The sequence below is a fragment of the Peromyscus eremicus genome, chromosome 4 (genome assembly GCF_949786415.1).
Source record: "Peromyscus eremicus chromosome 4, PerEre_H2_v1, whole genome shotgun sequence".
NCBI classification, from domain to species: domain Eukaryota; kingdom Metazoa; phylum Chordata; class Mammalia; order Rodentia; family Cricetidae; genus Peromyscus; species Peromyscus eremicus.
Genome location: NC_081419.1, coordinates 130196650 through 130216350, shown reverse-complemented (window position 1 = coordinate 130216350; position 19701 = coordinate 130196650). Strand labels below are relative to the sequence as shown.

Below are 19701 nucleotides of genomic sequence, written 5' to 3'. Positions count from 1 at the left end.
GGCCGGGCCATCAGGTGTAGGCCCTCTGCAATGTTAAAACCAAGGCAATAACCTTCACCAAGCCTGACAACCAAAAGGAGAAAGAGGCCTGGCCGAAGCCGCTATGGGAGCTGCGAGGGAGGAAGAGCAAAGTGGGGTCTCTGCCCTGTCGACACTCCTAGGGTTTCTGAGGGTCCAGGTGAGTAGGTAAGCAAGGCTTTAGTTTACCAGGCATGCCAACGCTTTCAGTTAGACTTGTTTATTCAAGTATCCGAAAACACTCTACAGTGGAAACCTATTAGATGGCTGCCCGTACCGCGCTATGGATCACGCACATGGTGTTTTCAGAAGACTTGAGATGCCATTGACAGTTTAAAAACTGTACACCTGACGGAGAACTAAGGAAGACAATTTAATGTTTCATCCGGATCCAGAGGCGCATTAGATTAAACAGCAGCTCCACTTGGCAAACAGCTGTTACATGATGGTATCCAAGAAAAATGGTTGATGATGGACAAATTCAGAAATGCTTCCCCAAAGGCAGATGGTTCTTTGAAAAGTTTCACAACCCTTGCAGAAAACACCGATGCCCAACACGCTGATTCTAAATCCAAGAGACATGGGTCTTCTCAGTTCCATGTGGCGGGAGTGCCCCAACAGGCGTGTATCTGTGCTCTAATAAAAAAGTCCTTTGGACTGGACAGAAGAGATGGGAGCAAAGGCCATCAGTCATAGTGGATGGCAGTGTAAAAGATGATCCAAATGACCTAAGGGAGACACAAATGATGTTTTTTTATGGTGTCACCTGATCAACACAGCCGCCCCCATATGAAAATGGCCGTGCATAATTCTGAGGCTTTAAGGTATTTATAAGAATAAGAATCATCAATCCCAAAACATCACACCAAAGAGAAGGCCTGTTCCCATGGCCACTTATTTCCCATCCCTCCTTCCCCTCAGCTACTGGCGATCACTAACCTACTTTCTGTCCCTATGGCCCTGTGTATTCTGGACATTTCACTAAGGGGAATCATGTAGCCTTTTATGTCTGGAAGCACTTAGCGTAATGTTTTCAAGGTTCACCTATACTACAATACCATAGAAAGTACATTTTACTCTATGGATAGTAAACATTTTATATTTCAGATGACAGCCATGTGAGTGGTTTACTTTTTCCTATCAGGAATAATGTGCTTATTTTATATATACATATCTATCTACATTTTTGTTTTTTCCTTTCTTTTGGGACAAGGTCTCTCTATGTACTTCAGTCTGAATTCAAACTTATAATCCACTTTGCTGGTATTACAGCTGTGGATGACCACACCCAGCTCAACAAGCACGTATTAAAACATTTCCCAGGTTGGAGAGATGGCTCAGAGGTTAAGAGCACTGACTGCTCTTCCAGAGGTCTTGAGTTCAATTCCAGCAACCACATGGTGGCTCACAACCACCTAAAATGAGATCTGGTGCCCTCTTCTGGTGTCCAAGCATACACTCAGACAGAACATTGTATACATAATAAATAAATAAATCTTAAAAAAAGGGGGGGGGGGGTAGTATTTAAAAAAAAAAATTCCCGGTTTTAGTATGTAGTTGACAGCGGGACTTGGATTTACATAAGTATACAGAACTGCAGTCTACATCTTTTAGAGGACCTGCTTGAGGGGGTCACTGAAAAGAATAGTAGCTCAGCCAGGCGGTGGTGGCACATGTCTTTAATCCCAGAACTCGGGAGGCAGAGTCAGGCAGATCTCTGTGAGTTCGAGGCCAGCCTGGTCTACAGAGCAAGATCCCAGACAGGCACCAAAGCTACACAGAGAAACCGATTGAAAACAAAAAACAAAACAAAAACCCAGTAGCTCAACCACATAGCATAAGTCACCTAGTGTGCTCCCTGAATAACCAACATCTCCTAAAATGAATAGACACTGTTGTGAAACTACCAGCCACACATACCATGAACAAGGCAAATGAAGTCATAAACCCTTCTTTGGTGAGCTCCCATGTGCCACCATATTCTTCCTCATCGATTTGTAGGTAGTTGCTGAAGTAGAGATACAGGACTCCTGCATTGATCAGGCAGAATCTGGAGTGAGGGGGATAAGTAGCAAACATAAACTGTAAACTTCGAAGCTACAAGCATTCCCAGCCCTGTTAGGAGTCCCAGCCCTGAGTCCCAGTTTATTCTTTGCTTATGTGATTGTTGTCCCCTGACCCAGGCAGGGGATGACCTGGAGAGAAAGGCTCTCTCATCTGTAAAATGGGGCGGTGGGCAGCGGGGTGGGGGTGTTGCTTGGATAGTTATTATGGTGGGAGGGGTGAATGAAATACACAGAAATGTCTAGACCTTCAGTGGAACTGCCCACCTAACTAAGTTGGAGATTTAAGGACGAAACAACTACTTTTGGTCAAAAGCATGTGCTAAAATATTTAAAGCATGGGGCAGGGGTCTCAATGGCAGAGCACTTGTCTAGCACACACAAAGCTTTGGGTTCCATTTCCAGCACTGCCCCCAATTCTTCAATCTACCTTTTTTTTTTTTTTTTTTTTTTTTGGAGATAGGGTCTCACTATGTAGCCTTGGCAGGCCTGGAACTCAATGCCACCCCAAACAGGATCTACACCAGCCATGAACCTCAACACAGCTCCAACTGAGTGCTGGACAGGGAACAGACACATGTTTAACTGCTTTATAGCCTGGTAAAGCGGGCACACACTGTCTCTCTCCACACAATTCCTAAAAGGAGGCCATTCACGAACTCCTACTGCTTGTGACTGACTCGATGAACACACCCCTTGCCTTCAGCTTACCATCTACTAGGTGGCCAAGAACAGCAACGGGAATAGAGTTCAAACTTTTATGACACCCCCCACCGGCCTCTGACTCCTATGATGTACTGAGCTGATGCAGGGGTTGGAATACATGAGCAGAAAGGTCGGGGGTGGGATGCAGACTGTTTCAAAAGAGCGAGACATAGACTGACGTAAGGGAATCATTGGTGTCCGGGAGGTGAGAGGCTTCACGATCTGGTTTATAGTTTCTTAAGTAGAAGGATAGGAATTGGGAAGTCTGCTTTACACCTGTTACTAATGTCTCAGGACTTAAGAGCAAAGGCATCTTGGGGATGAACATGTCACAGAAGAGGAAATTAGTTCCGAAGACTTTTTAAAACCAATGGTCTGGGAGTGCAACAGTTCTTGGATTTCACAGGAAACACAGTTCCCAACTATGTTGTAGCCACATCAATATCTCCTGCCAGAAATCTTGGCACTGGGCCAGATGGCCACATCCTCTTCCCAAAAGGACTTTTATTTTGGACAGGCTGACTTACTGATACTGGGAGGTTCAGATAATAAGCTGATGCTGGGCATGGTCACTCATGACTGTAATTCAGCACTTGGGAGGCTGAGGCAAGAAGGATAGCTGAAGTTCAAGGCCAGCCTGGACAGACAGATGTACAAGCAGACAAAATATCCACATACATTAAAAAAAAAACCAAAAAACGCTGGGTGGTGATGCTAAAGTGGATCTCTGTGAGTTTGAGGCCAGTCTGGTTTACAAAGTGAGTTACAGGACAGCCAGGACTGTTAACAGAGAAATACTGTGTAACACTGAAAAATCAAACCAACCCAGCCCACAATGATAACAAGCCACCTTGGAGAAGGACCATGGAGTCAGAAGTGGGGCAACAAGAAGAAAAGGCTGACACAGCACTAACTTTCATAAAGGTGAGGTGAGAGGCAGGGTACAGAAAGGACTAGGGTCTCACACTGACTGAGCTTCCAGGATGAGGACCATTCTGTTATAGAAATGAGGAAGAGAGTTACAAAGATGTCAACACATTCACACGGTGGACTGGGGTGACAGAAGAATATGAAAAGGGCTGGGTCCCAACTAGAGGCCAGCCTAGCTATAGAGCAAGATCCCAAAAGCCACAGGGTGAGCTATGGCTGGCATATGCCTGTAAACCCAGCATTTGAGAGGTGGAAACAAGATAAAGGGTTCAAGGCCGTTCTGGTATTTGGAGGGGGTATATGCAGGAGTCCAAAGCAGCCTGGGTAATACAGTGAAACCCTGTCCCAGTAGCTAAGGGCCAAGCCTGCCAACTGAGTCCAGTCACTGAGGCCACGTGGCAGAGAGAACCAACTCCGAGTTGTGTATGAAGGGGAACATGGGTGTTCCCCTTCATACACACAAAATAAATGCCATATATATATATATATAAACACCAGTTTAAAAAAAGTTCAAAGCATTAACCGAGTGCATATCAATCATGTGCTGAGCTGAGAGAACCAGAGGTGATCTTCAATGCAAAACCTTAGTAAACAGAACAGCCTGTCAGCCAGTTCTCGGGCAAATTACAAAGCAGGAGACATGAGAAGTTTTACTGAATCTGATGCTAACTGATGGCCACAACAGAATGAAATAAAGCAAGGCAGGACTTGGACAGAGGGCAGCTTACAGTTACTGGAGAGAGGAGAGAAGTTCATAGAAATGAGCACCAGGAAGTCATGCCTAAAGCAAGGGAAGCTGGGGAAGGGTTATGGAAACAAACAAAACCAAAGTGCTTGGTCTGTCCCACAGCAGGGGCAAAGTGCCAACCCAAAGGAAGGTAGGGTTTGTCCAGAGGGAAAAACTGGCTGTGGTGACAGTGTGGGACTGAATCCAGAAACAAGCAGCTGTGGAATAGTAGTGCCACACACTGGGCAAGCCAGTCTAAAGTACACTCAGGTTCTTGTTCTCTCAGGCCCATTTTACCACTTTTTATAAATCTAATCACACAACAATAGCAATAGCAGCGAACTGACTCATGGGATGCCTGATGAACTGGTCTGCATTTAGCAATTTATTTAATCATCCTTTTTAATTCACCTGTCACTCCCGGTCTCCATTTTACTGATGAGGAAACTGATCTTAGGTAAACCCAAGATCATACAGCTTCAGCTGGACGGTGGTGGTGCACACCTTTAATCCCAGCACTCGGAGGCAGAGCCAGGCAGATCTCTGTGAGTTCGAGGCCAGTCTGGTCTACAGAGTGAGATCCAGGACAGGCATCAAAACTAGACAGAGAAACCCTGTCTTGGGGGGAAAAAAGTTTTAATGGTTGTGGAGATAGCTCAGTGGCTAAGAGCACTGGTTCTACAAACATGATGACCCAGAAGGGGTCTTGTTTCATTGAGTCCTTTGTGCAGAATTCCCTCACAATGAGGACCTGAGTTCAAATCCCTACCACCCACATAAAAAGCCCAGTCATGGCAACATATGCCTGTTATTCCAGTATTGGGGGTCACAGACAAGCAGACCCCAAGAACTAGCTGGCAAGCCCGACCAACTTGGGACAGTGAGCTACTGGTTCAGTGAGAGGCTATGTCACAAGGCAACACTGCATGAAGCAATAGAGGAAGACACCGGCCGGCATCCTGCTGTGGCTCTATATGCAATACATGGCACACTCTTGTGCATGTACCATACACCAAAGGAGGAAAAAAATCTTGTAAGATCTGATAGGTGCAGGGGCTCTAAATTAGCACCATCCCTCCCCTACACTGGTGGCCTTGAAAGATGAGAACTTGGTCTTTAGGCCAACCTCCTCTTCCTCTGGCATTACTCTTTATCTGCCTTTTTCTTAGCTCAAATAAGGGGACTGTCTTTAGTCACTCCATCTTCACACCTTGTCCTACCTAGACAGAGCTGTATGAACCCTAGGCCAACCAGTCTTAGTGTCCACTCTGTTAAGATCATGCCCAGCAAGCCAGGCAGTGGTGGTGCTTGACTTTAATCCCTGCACTCAGGAGGCAGAGGCAGTCAGATCTTGGAGTTCAAGGCCAGCCTGGTCTGCAAAGCAAGTTCCAGAACAGCCAGGACTGTTACACAGGGAAACCCTGTCCCGAAAAACAAAAAACACAACAAAAAGATCATGCACAGCATGGACTCTTAATGGTTTCCTTATACAATGCCTTGCTCAGTATAAAACAATGTAGAAAAGCTTTTAGTTAAGGGGCACTGAATAGTAGTTCATTCTTACTCAGTTTTTGTGTAGTTTCAGTTATCTACCATCAACATGGACAAATGGGATGTTCCAGAAATAAACATGTGCCATGTAAGTAAAATGCACAATTTCAACTCCAGGCTGCTCCAGGCAGCGTGTGAAATCTCATGCAGCCCTGCTTCACTGCACCACCCCTCCGTCAGCACCTTTATGCTGTATATGCTCCTACCTGTCAGTCAATGGCAGTGGCTTGACTATCAGACCTGTTACCAGTACCAGTGCTTGTGTTCAAACCCTGGCCTTACTTAGTAACGGCCTCAAAATTAGAGAATAGCAATGCTAGCAATCTGGATACACCATAGAAGCCATGAAGTACTTTCTTTAAATATCTCACATTATCACTAGCAGGAGTAGTATAAAACTATTAGGTATTTTGAGACAAAGGAAAGGACCATGCAATTTTATTACAGTATATTGATATATTTTATTAGTTACTGTTAATCTCTCATGGTGCTTAATTTATAATTTTTTTTAAAATGTTTGCTTTGTTTATTTTTTGAGACAGGGTCTCTCTGTGTAGCCCTGGCTGTCTTAGAACTCACACTGCAGACCAGGCTGTCCTTGAAATCAAGAGATCTGCCTGCCTCTGCCTCCCAAGTGCTGAGATCAAAGGCGTGTGCTGCTGCTGCACCTGCACCACCACCACCACCACCACCACCACCACCACCTAAACTGGTTTTTTGAGACAGTCTTATTCCATATCCCTCACTGACTGGCCAGGAAATCACTATGTAGCCCAGTTGGTAACTCATGGAGAGCCTCCTGTCTCAGCACAAAGATTACAGTCACGCACCATCATGCCCAGCTTCTCATTTACACTTTAAACTTTATCAGAGATATGTAATTAGTTAGTTGTGGGTATCCACTGAGGGTCTTGGAATAGATCTTGTCAACAGGAGAGACTATATACCCAATCTGTTTCTGAAACACACTACTCTTCACTCTCTAAAGAAACTAGTAAGATATACCAATAGCCCTCAGACAACCAGCACGGCTTTCCATGGGAGGAGGGGTGAGACACAGGAGTGCTCACTTGTATTCCTGTGTGAAACGAGACAAGGCAAGCCTCCTCACTTCCAGAAGAGCTTGCTCACAGTTCCTACTTACGAGTTTAAGGCTTTTAAGTGCAGTTTCACAGTACAGGCTTTCTTTCAGTAACTCAATAAAGTGAACCATGCATGAGCAGGTGTCAAGGATGTTGCCACTGGCCAGGAGTGAAGCAAAATGTGCAAGGCCAAGGAGTGAGGGTGGTGCTTTTAAAACATAGGGACCTGAAAATAACTCCTGCCAAAGCCAAGAGTTGGTACATCAGCAAAATACGAAGCATAAAAAAATCTCATCAACTACAAAGCTCCTCTATTTCCTCAACTTCCACAGGTACCAAGGTCAGGCCACAATTAAGAATACTGTTGCCAAGCACTTGCAAAGAGTCACATTAGACCCATGGAATGAATAAACTGGCCCAGTCTTCAGGACAACAGCCTGACATGCGATGCTCCTGGGCCCGAGAGCTAAGGAACACTGCACCAGGCCCAGGAGTGCTAATGCGGACATTTTTGCTTTAGTAATCAGATGCACATGGTATAGTCATAAAAGGAAAATAGAGCCTCTATTTGAAAAGAAACCACGAGCCAAGCGTGTAGACACATGCCTGTAAGCACCTGGGAAGTGGGGGCAAGAGGATCAGGAGTTTAAAGGGCAACCTGGGCTACATGAGACCCTGTCCCTAAAAACAAACAAACAAACAAACAAAAAAAACCAAAAAACAAAAAACAAAAAAAAAAAACAAAACAAAAAAAACCTTAAAAAAAAAAAAAAAAAAAAACAGAAATGAGAATCCTAAGCATAGTTGCTTGCTTCTAATCCCAGCACTTATTAGGCCGAGGTAGAACTACTCCAAGTGCTAAGCTCCAGAGAGATCCTATCTCAGACAAAACTACAAGAATGTGAAATACCCAAGACTTACCCTGCTATTCCCAAGAAGCCTCGCAAGGGCAAAATGCCCCAAATGACACCCAAGACCACAGCAATGATCTGTCGGAACCAGTAGATCACGTCTAAAAATTCATCCTATAAAAGAGACAAAATGTATGTATTATCTGGAGTGGCTGCCACAAGACAGTTATAGGTGAAGAAACAACAGCTTATTAAATTTTCTTTCTATCTTTTTTTTTCCAAGACAATGTCACTATATAGCTCTGGTTGGCCTGGAACCTGCTATGTGAACCAGGCCTGGGCTGTGGAGTGCTGGATTAAAGATGTGTACCACCAGGTTCAGCTTAGTATGTGGTTCTTTTTTGATTTGTTCCTTTTACTTGGTATGTATTTGCTTGAATGTATGCATGTGCGCCACATATGTGCCTGCTGCCCATGAACGCTGGATGGAGAAGGAGGGCTTTGGATTCCTTGGAACTGGAGTTACAGATCACTGTGAACCACCATGTGGGTGCCGGGAATCAAACCCAGGTCCTCTGCAAAAGTAAGTACTCCTCTAAACTGGTGAGCCATCTCTCCAGTCCCCATAAGCGGTTATGTCATCACTTCTAAAGTGTGGTGAAAGACAACGTATTTAGACATTAGGTGACTAAAGAAACCATTACTTCTTTAAAAAAAGAAAAAAGTTTCATGAATGCAGTGACTATGGGCACTGTGCTCCTGGCCACAGGTAACCCTTAGCTGACCAGGTAAGTCCTAGACAGTTCCCAGCAGGTGGGAAAAACTATTAACCTCAATACCCACCCTTTCTGTTTACAGTGACTTGAGAAAGCCACCGAGGAAGGGAAGTATGGTGGTGTGGGAAGTTCAGAGAAGTGCTTTAGGCATGTGCACAAAGAGCACTAGTGGTTTGCGAATTGCCCTGGACTCCAAAACATCAGTCCTTGGACCAGAGAAGAAGAAGGGCAAAAAAATGACACAGCAGATCACAAAGACACTGCAGGTTTTGCAAGAGCTGGGCAGGGCTGGGGGCAGGCCAAGGGCACCTTCAGGAAGTGCTTCCCATCCCCCCCCCCCCCCAATACGGAACTGAAGGAAGGAAAGCCCAACTTCAGCAATCCAAACGACGTAAGGATTCCAAAAAAAACATTCTTTTCAAACTATCTGCATGGTGACAGTCTTCGAGATCTCAGAACGGAGCAAGGGTGGGAAGCGTCCACGCTCAGATCCTCTGAAGGTGACCAGCGAGAGCATCTTGAAGTCCCCAAGCACTTCTTACCCATGTCTAGCGACATTTCTTCCTAACAGACACCCTCCTAAGGTGGTCTCAGACCCAGCCCTCGAATCTTAAGCTCATGAGACATCCATCTGGTCTTTTCCTCCAATCGAGCAAGGACAGAACCACCCCTCCCAATGTGCAAACTACACACCCCGGGGATTCCGCAGCCGGCACGGCGCGCACAGTCTTCAGAAGCTCTAACCACTCCGGATCCCGCGGAGTAAACGACAGAGGACCACGGGAGCTCCGCTCGCTCCGGCCCGCACTCGCCGCTTCCGCGTGGCCAGGTGGCTTTCCTTGCCGTCAGGCGGGCGGCCAGGCCCGCGCTCGTCCACTGTGCACCGGCACCCTAGTCACCCGCTCCCTGCTCCCTGCTCCCACGGCCGCGCCCGGCCGGGGCGAGGAAGACCCGGGCCCGTCCCCCTGACCCGCGCCCTCGCCGGGCCTCCCGCACCTTGTCGTCCCAGGCCGCGTCGCTCCGCAGCACCTTGCTCCACACGGACACCTTGAGGGCCCCGTTGGCCAGCTGCGGCTGAGGCGGCTCCTCCTTCCGCCGCCCGCCGCTCATCCTCCCGCCGCGCCGCCCGAGCCGGGCCTGGGGCGCGCGGGCCGAGCCAAAGGGAGTCGGGGTCTGGGGTGGCGGGTCTCGGCGCGCGGGGCGGCGGCGACAGCCCAGGCACTGAGGTTCGGAGGCACGCCGAGGATCCCCTCGCTCTGCCAAGCCGCCGGCTCGCAAGCTCCACGGAGCAGGCGCCGCGGAGGGAGGGGCGTGTCCTCTACGACGTGCGCACGCAGCCAATCGGCAGCCACGCAGCCGTCGGCCCGAAAGCTCGGCCACGCCTCCGTGCAAGCGCCTTCCGCTCAGCGGAAGTGACGGAAAGCTTAAGTCAGGCGCTAGGTAGGGTGAGCGAGAAGGGACAAGTGCGGCGCGGAGGCGACCTGAGCGCGAGGAGGCGCTGTGGAGACTGAGGAACAGTCGCTCTGAGGAAAGCCGAGGGTTGACGTGGCCGAGTGTCCCCTCGGGCGACAAGTAGAAGTGGCCTTGCAACACCTGCTCGCCTACAGAGCCAGGTCCTTAGTCCCCTCGGAGCTCCAGGCTGCCCCGCTGGAGTTAGCGTCTGTGCATTCTGTCCTAAACCTGCAAGTTACTCACGACTTTGTTCACGATGTTAACTCATCCACCGTCATGACTGTGGAAAAAATAAAGTTACTTCGCCTGGCGATGGCTCAAGTCTGCCTACCGTCTGGAGAATGGTGAGTCCCAGGCCACGTCAACCTGGGCTACAAAGCAGGCCCTGTCTCAAAAGGGGAAAAAAAAAATGTTTTCTGTGTAACTTAACGACTCAGCTTGCCCAGCCTTCTCTTCTGACAAACGTGAGGCTAAGATCCCAAGAGAAAAACTTCTTTTCTAAGGATAAGGCAAGTTGGAAGCAATGGAGAACTTCGGCAGGGAAATAGAGAAGTAGTCGGTGTCAGGATATCATTGCGTCCTCACGGTGTGGTGGTAGCATTTCACAGAGGATGTCTTGGATGGCCAGAAGCAGCTGCACCCCTTGCGAACTTGTACATCGGTACAAATTCTGAGGCGTCCCATGCCGTGGTGGTACCTGTCTGCAATCCCAGCCCAGGCAGGAGTTTTAGGGTGGCCTGGTTACCTTGCAAGATCCTGTGTCACAGCTAACCTGGGTTACATAGCAAGGCTAGCCTGGCATACAAAGTAAGCGATTCTGTCGCAAACAAACGATGAACAAAACCAATCCCCACCTTCCAGATGGTGCCATACACAGTGTGCTAAGCCAATAGATCAAGGAACAGCACTCCCCCCCCCCCCCCCAAAGCTGAGAACCGAACCCAGGGCCTTGCGCTTGCTAGGCAAGCGCTCTACCACTGAGCTAAATCCCCAACCCCGGAACAGCACTTTTATGCAGTGAGTTTATAGAGGCAAAGTAATTTGCCTCGATCCACGGGACTAGTATCTGGGTCTATTTGACTCTAAATCCACGTTTTTCTTTCTTGCTTTTTTCTTTTTTTTTTAACTAATCATTTCATTCCATGGTATGGGTGTTTTGCCTGCATTGTATGTCTGTGCACCACTTTGTGTGCCTGGTGCCCAGAAGAGAGTGACCTAGAACTGGGGAACAGACAGTTGTGAGCTGTCATGTGGGTGCTGGGAATTGAACCTCTCAGAATTCTTAATCACTTAAGCTCTGTGCCGTTGCTCCAATCCCCTTTGTGTGTGTGTGTGTGTGTGTGTGTGTGTGTGTGTGTGTGTATTTTAGATAAGATCTCACTATGTAACCCTTGGCTGGCCTGGAATTTGCTATGTAGACCCAGGCTAGCCTGAAACTCACAGAAACCCACCTGCCTCTGACTCCCCAGGGTACTGAGATTAAAAGCATTCCGTGTACGGGTCCATGCCTTTAATTCTAGCACTCAGATGGCAGAAGCAGGTGAATCTCTGTGAGTTCAAGGCACCTGAGGTGAAGACCCAACTATAGGTAAAGGTTGATAGATAAAAAAACGAGGTTCTGGTTTTGTTTGTTTGTTTTTGTGAGACAGGTCTCTTTATATAGCCCTGGTTGTCCTGAACATACTTTGTAGACCAGGCTAGCCTCTAACTCACATAGATCCTCCTGCCTCTGTCTTTCAAGTACTGAGATTAAAGGCTTGTGCCACCTAAAAAAAAACAAAAAACAAAAAACAAAAAACAAAAAACGACTAAATCTCACTCTGTAGCATAGGCTAGTCTTGAACTCCTGATCCTTCTGCCTCCACCTTCCAAATGCTAAGATTACTCCAACTCTGAGTAGTCCACATGGGCACATCTGCACATGCATGCACACACTCACACAAACACACATACATAAACATAAACTTGGGGGCAGGTAATGAGACAGGGTCTCATTATGTAGTCTGAGCTGTCTTGGAACTCACTGTGTAGACCAGGCTGGCCTTGAATTCACAGAGAGCCTCCTAAGTGAAGGGGTCCGAGGCCTGCAGCAACAGAATAGCTCACTGTAGTTTTGATGGACATCTTCCTAAAGGTCAGGGATGCTGAACATTTTTCTGTGTGCTCACTGACTGTTTTTTGGTTTATTTGTTGTCTGATTTTTCATTCTAGAGATTACTAACCTTATGTGATTTACATTCTGAAGTATTCTGTGGGTTATTCTGTTGCTAATGCCATTTATTTACTACAGAGTTTTTCTTTGGTTTTGTTTAAGACAGGTTCTGATATGTAGACCGAGATAACCTTGGACTGGCTTTGATCCTTCTGCTTTTGCCTCTTAGGTTCTGGGATTACAGGCCTGTGCACCCATATACTCCAAACTTGTTCATTATATTTTGAGACAGAGAAGGGTGTCTCCCCAAGTTGCCCAGTTTAGTCCCAAACTTCTAGGCCCAAATATCTCCTGCTTCAGTCTCCCAGGTAGCTGGGAGCACAGGTGAATGATTTCAACGTTACTGAAGTCTAACTTTGCCAATGTTTCTTCTGCCAAGAACGTATTGGCAAGTCTTCTGTTTCATGAGGATTTCTTCTATTTTTTCCCCTAAGAGTTTCATAGGCTAGCCTACCCCACAGGTAATCCTTATGGCTCAGCCTCCCTAGTGCTGGGACTGCAGATCGGAGTCTCCAGTCCCAGCCCCCCTCCCCCCCCCCCCCCCCGCCCCCGGCCCCCTTGTTGCCCTGGCTAAGCAAGCCCTCTAACAGAGCTACAACTTCACAGTCTGTTTTAAGTTAACTTCTGTCCTTTTGCCTGTAGATGTTCAGTGTTCTAGCACCATTTGTTGAAACAACTGTCTAGGACCTAGTCCCCTCCCAGAGTCTTTTACACATTGGCCTCACACCCTTATTGAGAATAATTTGACTATCTCTATACAAGTGAAGGCTAATTTCAGGGTTCTCTATTCTACTTTATTGGTCAATATGCCAGTTTTTATGCCAGTGCCATATTTTTTAATTCAGTAACTTTGTAGTTTTTTGGAAATGACTTCATGCATGTATATAATGTATTGGTCATTTTCACTGTCTAGTTACTCTCTCTCATCCTGGCTCCACTCCCTCTGAACCTGCTTCCTTCTCAGAAGGCCCCTCATACTTTCATGTCCTTTTTGTTTGTTTGTTTGTTTGTTTTTTGAGACAGGGTTTCTCTGTGTAGCTTTGCGCCTTTTCTGGAACTCACTTGGTAGCCCAGGCTGGCCTCGAACTCACAGAGATCCGCCTGGCTCTGCCTCCCGAGTACTGGGATTAAAGTCGTGTGCTACCACCACCCGGCTTCATGTCCATTTTTTTCAGAAGATTTTCATTTTATTTTTTATGTGTATAAATATTTTCACGGCACGTATCTGTATGTAGCACTTTTGTGTTTGGTGCACATGGAAGCCAGCAGAGGGCGCTGGATTACCTTGGAACTGGAATTGAGGTGTGATTGTGAGCAACAGCATGTGGGTGCAGCCTGTACTGTGTACTGTTGAAAAAATAAATAAATAAATCTCACTTTGCAGCCTTGGCTGTCCTGGAACTCACTCTATAGACCAGGCTGGCCTGGAACTCAGAGATCTGCTTGCCTCTGGCTCCCAAGTGTTGGGATTAAAGGCAGTTAAAAAATTTTAAATTAGCCAGGCTGTGGTGGCACATGCCTTTAATTTCAGCACTCTGAAGGCAGAGGCAGGCGGATCTCTCAGTTCCAGAACAGCCAGGGTTACACAGAGAAACCCTGTCTCAAAAAACCAAAACAAAAAAATTAAATTAAAAATTTTAATATACTTTCTGTGTATTTGGGTGTATATATCAGAACATGCATATGGTCAGAGGACAGCTTGTGGGAGTTCTCTCCTTCCACCATGTGGGATCAAACTCACGTTGTCAGATGTTGGCAGCAAGCACCTTTACCCACTGAGCCAGCTCAAAGGCCCTCTATAGGGTTTTCTACCTGATTGCATCAACACAACTTTTCCTTAAATGAGACAGGTTTTTATGTAGCCCAGGATGGCCTTGAACTTGCTTCATAGCCAAGGATGACCTTGTATTTCTGATCCTCCTGCCTCTACATTCCAAGTGCTAGGATTACAGGTATTTACCATCATGCCAGGTTAGTTTTATGCTGGGATAAGGCTCAAATTCAGGACTTCTTGCATGGTCTCTTCCGACCGAGCCACATTGCCAGTCCATTTATTTATTTATTTAGTCATTCATTCATTCATACAAGTATTACAGAATTGCACCACACATCCATCCCCCAAACTCCTGCAAATAGTTTCTACAGGAGGGGGAAAAAAATCCCAATAAATCTTTGTGTTATAGATTGTGAAGTTCAATTTTTTTTTTTTTTTAATTCTAGTGTGATCAGACACCTGACAGCCTGGGAATTGAACCTGGGTCCTCTGAAACATCAGTCAGTGCTCTTAACCGCTGAGCCATCTCTTTCCCTCAATTTTAAATTCTTAGAGTCTGGGATGTTTCTGAAGGTTTGTGGTTAGAGGATCTGGTATCCTGCCATGTAGCTCAAGGTGACCAGCAAATCAGAGGTTAAGTAAGATGCTGGAAACCCGATCTGTGCTTCAGGGTTTTGAAGGAAGCCTAGCTGGCAGCCCAGGTAAGCCCTAGCCTAGAAGGTATGTGACTAATGGGTGAGACTGGCTGGTTCCCTTTCTGAATTCTCTCAGGCTTTCTTATCTTAGGAAGTGAGGAATCTGGCTGAATCCCAGGGCATCCATCTGGTTAAAATAAACATCTTGGGTGGTCTGAGATGGAAAAGAACCTGAAGTCAGGTTTGGAGGTGGGAGACAGATTTGGAAGTAGTGCACAATTTGTCTTTGTGAGGTGTAGGTTTTTAGCATGTCAGACCCGTGATCTCAACCGTTAGACTATTTCCTTCCCACTGAACGCCTGTGACCCTGACAGCTGTTGCAGTGAGACTGGAAAGGAAGGTATGCTCCGCTGGCCTCAGATATACACCGCATAGCAGGGATCACAGCAACCTGACATACTGTGGGGAAGCGACTGCCTGCCCATGCTATGCAGAAGACGAAGACAGGGAAGGAAGGCGTTCTTGTGTAGTGTAGTTTTGGCACACTCTGTGATGTGGAGCCCATGGATGGGAGGTTAGTGATTGAAGTGGTAATCCCAGGAAGGTGACCTTCAGGTCATTATAGACTGTCAGGGCTCAGAAGCCAAACAGTTCAGGGAGGATCCATCCATCCATCATCCACCCATCCACCCATTCACCGAGCCATCTATCTATCTATCTATCTATCTATCTATCTATCTATCTATCTTAGTTTTCCTAGACAGGGTTTGAGTAGCTTTAGCTGTCCTAGAACTCGATCTGTAGATCAAGTTTGTAGATTATCAAACTCAGATAATCTCTTGTCTCTGCCTCCTGAGTGCTGGGGTTAAAGGCGTTTGCCACCACTGCCCACCTTTATTTTATTATTTTCTTCTTTTTTATTTTTTATTTTATATGCATTGGTGTTTTGCCTGCATGTATGTCTGCATGAGGGTGTGGGACCCCTGGAACTGGAGTTAAAGGCAGGTGTGTGTGTGAGAGCGAGCTTCCATGTGGGTGCTGGGAATTGAACCCAGGTCCTCTGGAAGAGCAGCCAGTACTTATGGTGATATTTTATTTGTATTAAAATGTTATTTGTGCCGGGCGGTGGTGGCGCACGCCTTTAATCCCAGCACTCAGGAGGCAGAGCCAGGTGGATCTTTGTGAGTTCGAGGCCAGCCTGGTCTACAGAGCAAGTTCCAGGAAAGGCGCAAAGCTACACAGAGAAACCCTGTCTCGAAAAACCAAAAAAAAAAAAAAAAAAAAAAATGTTATTTGTATGTTAATAAATAAAGTTGTCCGGGGTCAGAGCTATTAGCAAGCCATAGGAAAGCAGGGCAGTGGTGGCGTACACTTGTAATCCCAGCACTTGGTAGGCACAGCTGGGTAAGTCTCTGTGTGTTCAGGGATACAGCCATTGTTGGATACACATGCCTTTAATCTCAATACCAAGCATGGAAAACCTGGAGGCCTATACAGACAGGCCGTGACAAGGCAGTCATGTGGTTGAGTTTACAACCAATGAGAAGGCAGAACAGGAACTCTATATAAAGACTTTAACACAGGGGTAGCTCTGGTTCGGAGAGGTAGGACCACTGCAGGAGGAAGGGTAAGGTTTTAGCTCTTAGCTCTGACCTCTTGGCTTTCTTCTTTGCATTGGTTCTGTGTTTCTTATTTAATAAGAAGGTTGGTTACATCTACAAGTACTCTTAACTGCTAAGCCATCTCTCCAGCCCCTAAGACCTTTTTGTTGTTGCTACACAGACAGGGTTTCTCTGTGTAGCCTTGGCTTTCCTGGAACTCAATCTGTACACCAAGCTGGCCTTGAACTCAAGAGATCTGCCTCCCCCTGTCTCCCAAGTGCTGGGATTAAAGTTGACCACCACCACCCAAAAGACCTTTTTTTCCTTTATCTTGTAACTACTAAGATTGGAGGCTGGGGTATAGCTCACTTGTAGAGTGTGTACTTAGCAGGTGGGAAATCTCTAGTTTGGTCCCAAACTCTCCCTCCCAAAACACACCAAAAGGCCGATGTAGTGTCTTGGGAGCTGAGGCAGAAGGCCCCTGAGTTTAAGGCTAGCCTGAGCTACATAGTGAGACTGAAAACAAAACAGAAAAGCTGTCCTTACCAAATGAGGCTGTTCTGCGACAAGGGGTCATACACTTGGCTTCAGGAAGAGGCATCAGTCACATTCACAGGTCAGTTCATGAGTATCATCAACCTACAGCTTAAGGGTTGTGTTTGGATAGACAAGGCCTTATATGTCTCCCATAGCCTCCAACTATACAGCTGAAGATGATCTTGAACTTTTCAAGTTATTTTTGTGTGTGTGTGTGTGTGTGTGTGTGTGTGTGTGTAACACATGTGCCATAGTACATATGAGAGCAAAGAACAACTTGTAGAGTCAGTTTTTTTTTTTTTTTTTCAGTTCTTTTTATTACACAGGAATTGAACCTGGTGGTTAGGCTTTGCAAGCAAGCACCTTTACACACTCAGCCAACTCACAGGCTGAAATTTTGATTGTCATAATACTACCCATAAGAGTTCTGGGATTACAGGTATGAGCTACCATGCCTGGACTATGACGCCAGAGTGAGTGCTGGGGAGCAAACCCAGGGCTTCATGAACGCTAGTACTCTACCAATGGGCTGTATCTGTAGCTCCCAGAAGCCAGTTTTGGTTTTAGTTCTTTTAAAAGTATTTATAGAAGCCATTTCTCCTTACGAAGTGAGACCATTCTAAGCCCTTCTCCTTTCTAGGGTGTATTAGTCACATTCTCATTACCATGGCCTAATTCCTTGAGAAATGATTTTCCTTAATATTTATTTATTTATTTATTTATTTATTTATTTATTTATTTATTTATTATATATACAGTGCTCTGCCTGTATGTATGCCTGCAGGCCAGAAGAGGGTACTGGAACTCATTACAAATGGTTGTGAGCCACTATGTGGGTGCTGGGAATTGAACTCAGGACCTCTGAAGAACAGCCAGTGCTCTTAACTGCTGAGCTACTTCTCCAGCCCCCCTTGAGAAATAATTTAAAGGATGAAGGTTTCTGTTAGCTCAGGCTTGACTAGAGGTTAAGGGTAGAGCAAAGGTGTTTGTTTACTGTACTCTAGCATGGAAAGGAAAGGAAAGCAGGAAAAGGATGGGACCACCGTATAGACTCTGCTAGGGCAGGCCCATCCAGTGACATTTAGTCCCCTCCTCTTAGTTCCTACTCCCCTATGTCACTAAATTATAAACCCACCCATTGACTAACCAGTTATAGCTTTCATGATCTGTAAAAAAAATTTTAAAAAGCCCCTTCCTGGGGCTGGAGATGGCTCAGTGGTTGGGAGCACCGACTGCTTTTCCAGAGGACCCGGGTTCAATTCCCAGCACCCACATGGCAACAACTGTCTGTAACTCCAAGATCTGACCCCCACTCCAGACATACATGTAGGCAAAACATCAATGTACATAAAATAAGAATAAATAAATTATATTTTTAAAAAGCCCCTTCCCATCAGGTTGCAATAGCTTTCGCCCCCCACCAAGACAGGTTTCATTGTGTAGCTCTGACTGTCTTGGACCTGGCTTTGTAGACTGGCTTGCCTCTGCCTCCTGAGTGCTGGGATTAAAGGTATGTGCCACCACCGCCCAGCCTGCAACAGCTTTTAATTTTTTTTTTTTTTTTAAGATTTATTTATTACGTATACAGCATGTATGCCTGCAGGCCAGAAGAGGGCACCAGATCTTGTTACAGATGGTTGTGAGCCACCATGTGGTTGCTGGGAATTGAACTCAGGACCTCTGGAAGAACAGTCAGTGCTCTTAACCTCTGAGCCATCTCTCCAGCCCCAGCAACAGCTTTTAAATAAAGAGCCTTCAGGGGACATTCAGACCCAAATCAATATGGGAATATTAGTCTTATATTTTTGGTTGTGAGCCTGTCCTTAAGAGCTGAGCCATCTCTCCAACCCAGACATCATTACTCTTGATGCCATAGCATCTAAATACGTAGCCCAGACTAGCTTTGGAGTCACTGATCTTCTTGCCTCTACTTCTAGAGTACTAGAACTGTTATTAGGCCCAGCAAAAACAAATCTCTTTTTGAGGTTTACCTCTTCCTCCTGGGCCTAAGTGTCTAGTTTGGGGATACTAACAGGTCCTGGTGAATGAGTAATGATGAGTACTGGAGGTCAGTTTTTTTTGTTGTTGGTTTTTTGAGACAGGGTTTCTCTGTGTAGTTTTGGTGTCTTCCCTGGATCTTGCTCTGTAGACCAGGCTGGCCTTGAACTCAGAGATCCGCCTGGCTCTGCCTCCCGAGTGCTGGGATTAAAGGTGTGCGCCACCACTGCCCGGCTGGAGTTCAGTTCTTTTAACTGGAGGATCAGGAATTCAAGGCCAGGCTGTGTACACACACACACACACACACACACACACACACACACACACGAGCACCCCATGGTGGCTCAGTTCGAGGGCACCCTCTTCTAACCTCCAGGGGAACATACATACAAGCAAAACACTCATGCACATGAAAGAAATCTGGAAAAAGAAAAAAAAAGCAAAAAGCCCAACCAGCCACTTGATTGTAGAAGTGCATAGCCTACACTGATGTTCAAGACAGCTGGATACTTGGCAGTGGTAAACCACTCACCACTGCTTGAACTGGGTCTGGACATCTCTCAGTGACCTTGAAGCAAGAGACTTAATTACAATCCTAAATTCATACCTACACTGGCTGAATTCAAGCAAGTAACCTAAACCCTCACTCAGTTACTTTTCCCAGGCCGTGGGCCTCTGTCTTGTATATGTGTACGAAATAACCAGATGATCACTGCAGAGGCCCAGGCACACAGCACAGCTGTTTACTACTGTTGTTGGTTTTTATACTTTAGGCCACAGTTACCATCT

The 19701-nt window shown here is 46.3% G+C and overlaps 1 protein-coding gene across 1 annotated transcript; it reads right to left on the bottom strand.

Moving 5' to 3' along the window:
* Positions 1–222: 222 nt before the first annotated feature.
* On the bottom strand, positions 223–10070 carry Rab5if (RAB5 interacting factor). The gene is made up of 4 exons (XM_059261780.1): positions 9700–10070; positions 7998–8101; positions 1939–2068; positions 223–746 (listed from the first exon to the last, which is right to left on the bottom strand). Exons 1-4 carry the CDS (start codon positions 9811–9813, stop codon positions 705–707), a joined length of 390 nt encoding a protein of 129 aa, XP_059117763.1. The 5' UTR covers positions 9814–10070; the 3' UTR covers positions 223–704.
* Between the last annotated feature and the right edge of the window lie 9631 nt (positions 10071–19701).

Excerpts from the sequence above, each read along its gene's own strand:
- Rab5if (XM_059261780.1), bottom strand. The coding sequence starts at position 9,813 with ATGAGCGGCGGGCGGCGGAAGGAGGAGCCGCCTCAGCCGCAGCTGGCC. Across the intron at positions 2,069-7,997 it reads GGCTTCTTGGGAATAGCAGG|ATTCTGCCTGATCAATGCAG; the intron begins GTAAGTCTTGGG and ends CCCTCACTCCAG. Across the intron at positions 747-1,938 it reads CTTCATTTGCCTTGTTCATG|GTCATTTGGATCATCTTTTA; the intron begins GTATGTGTGGCT and ends TGTCTCCCTTAG.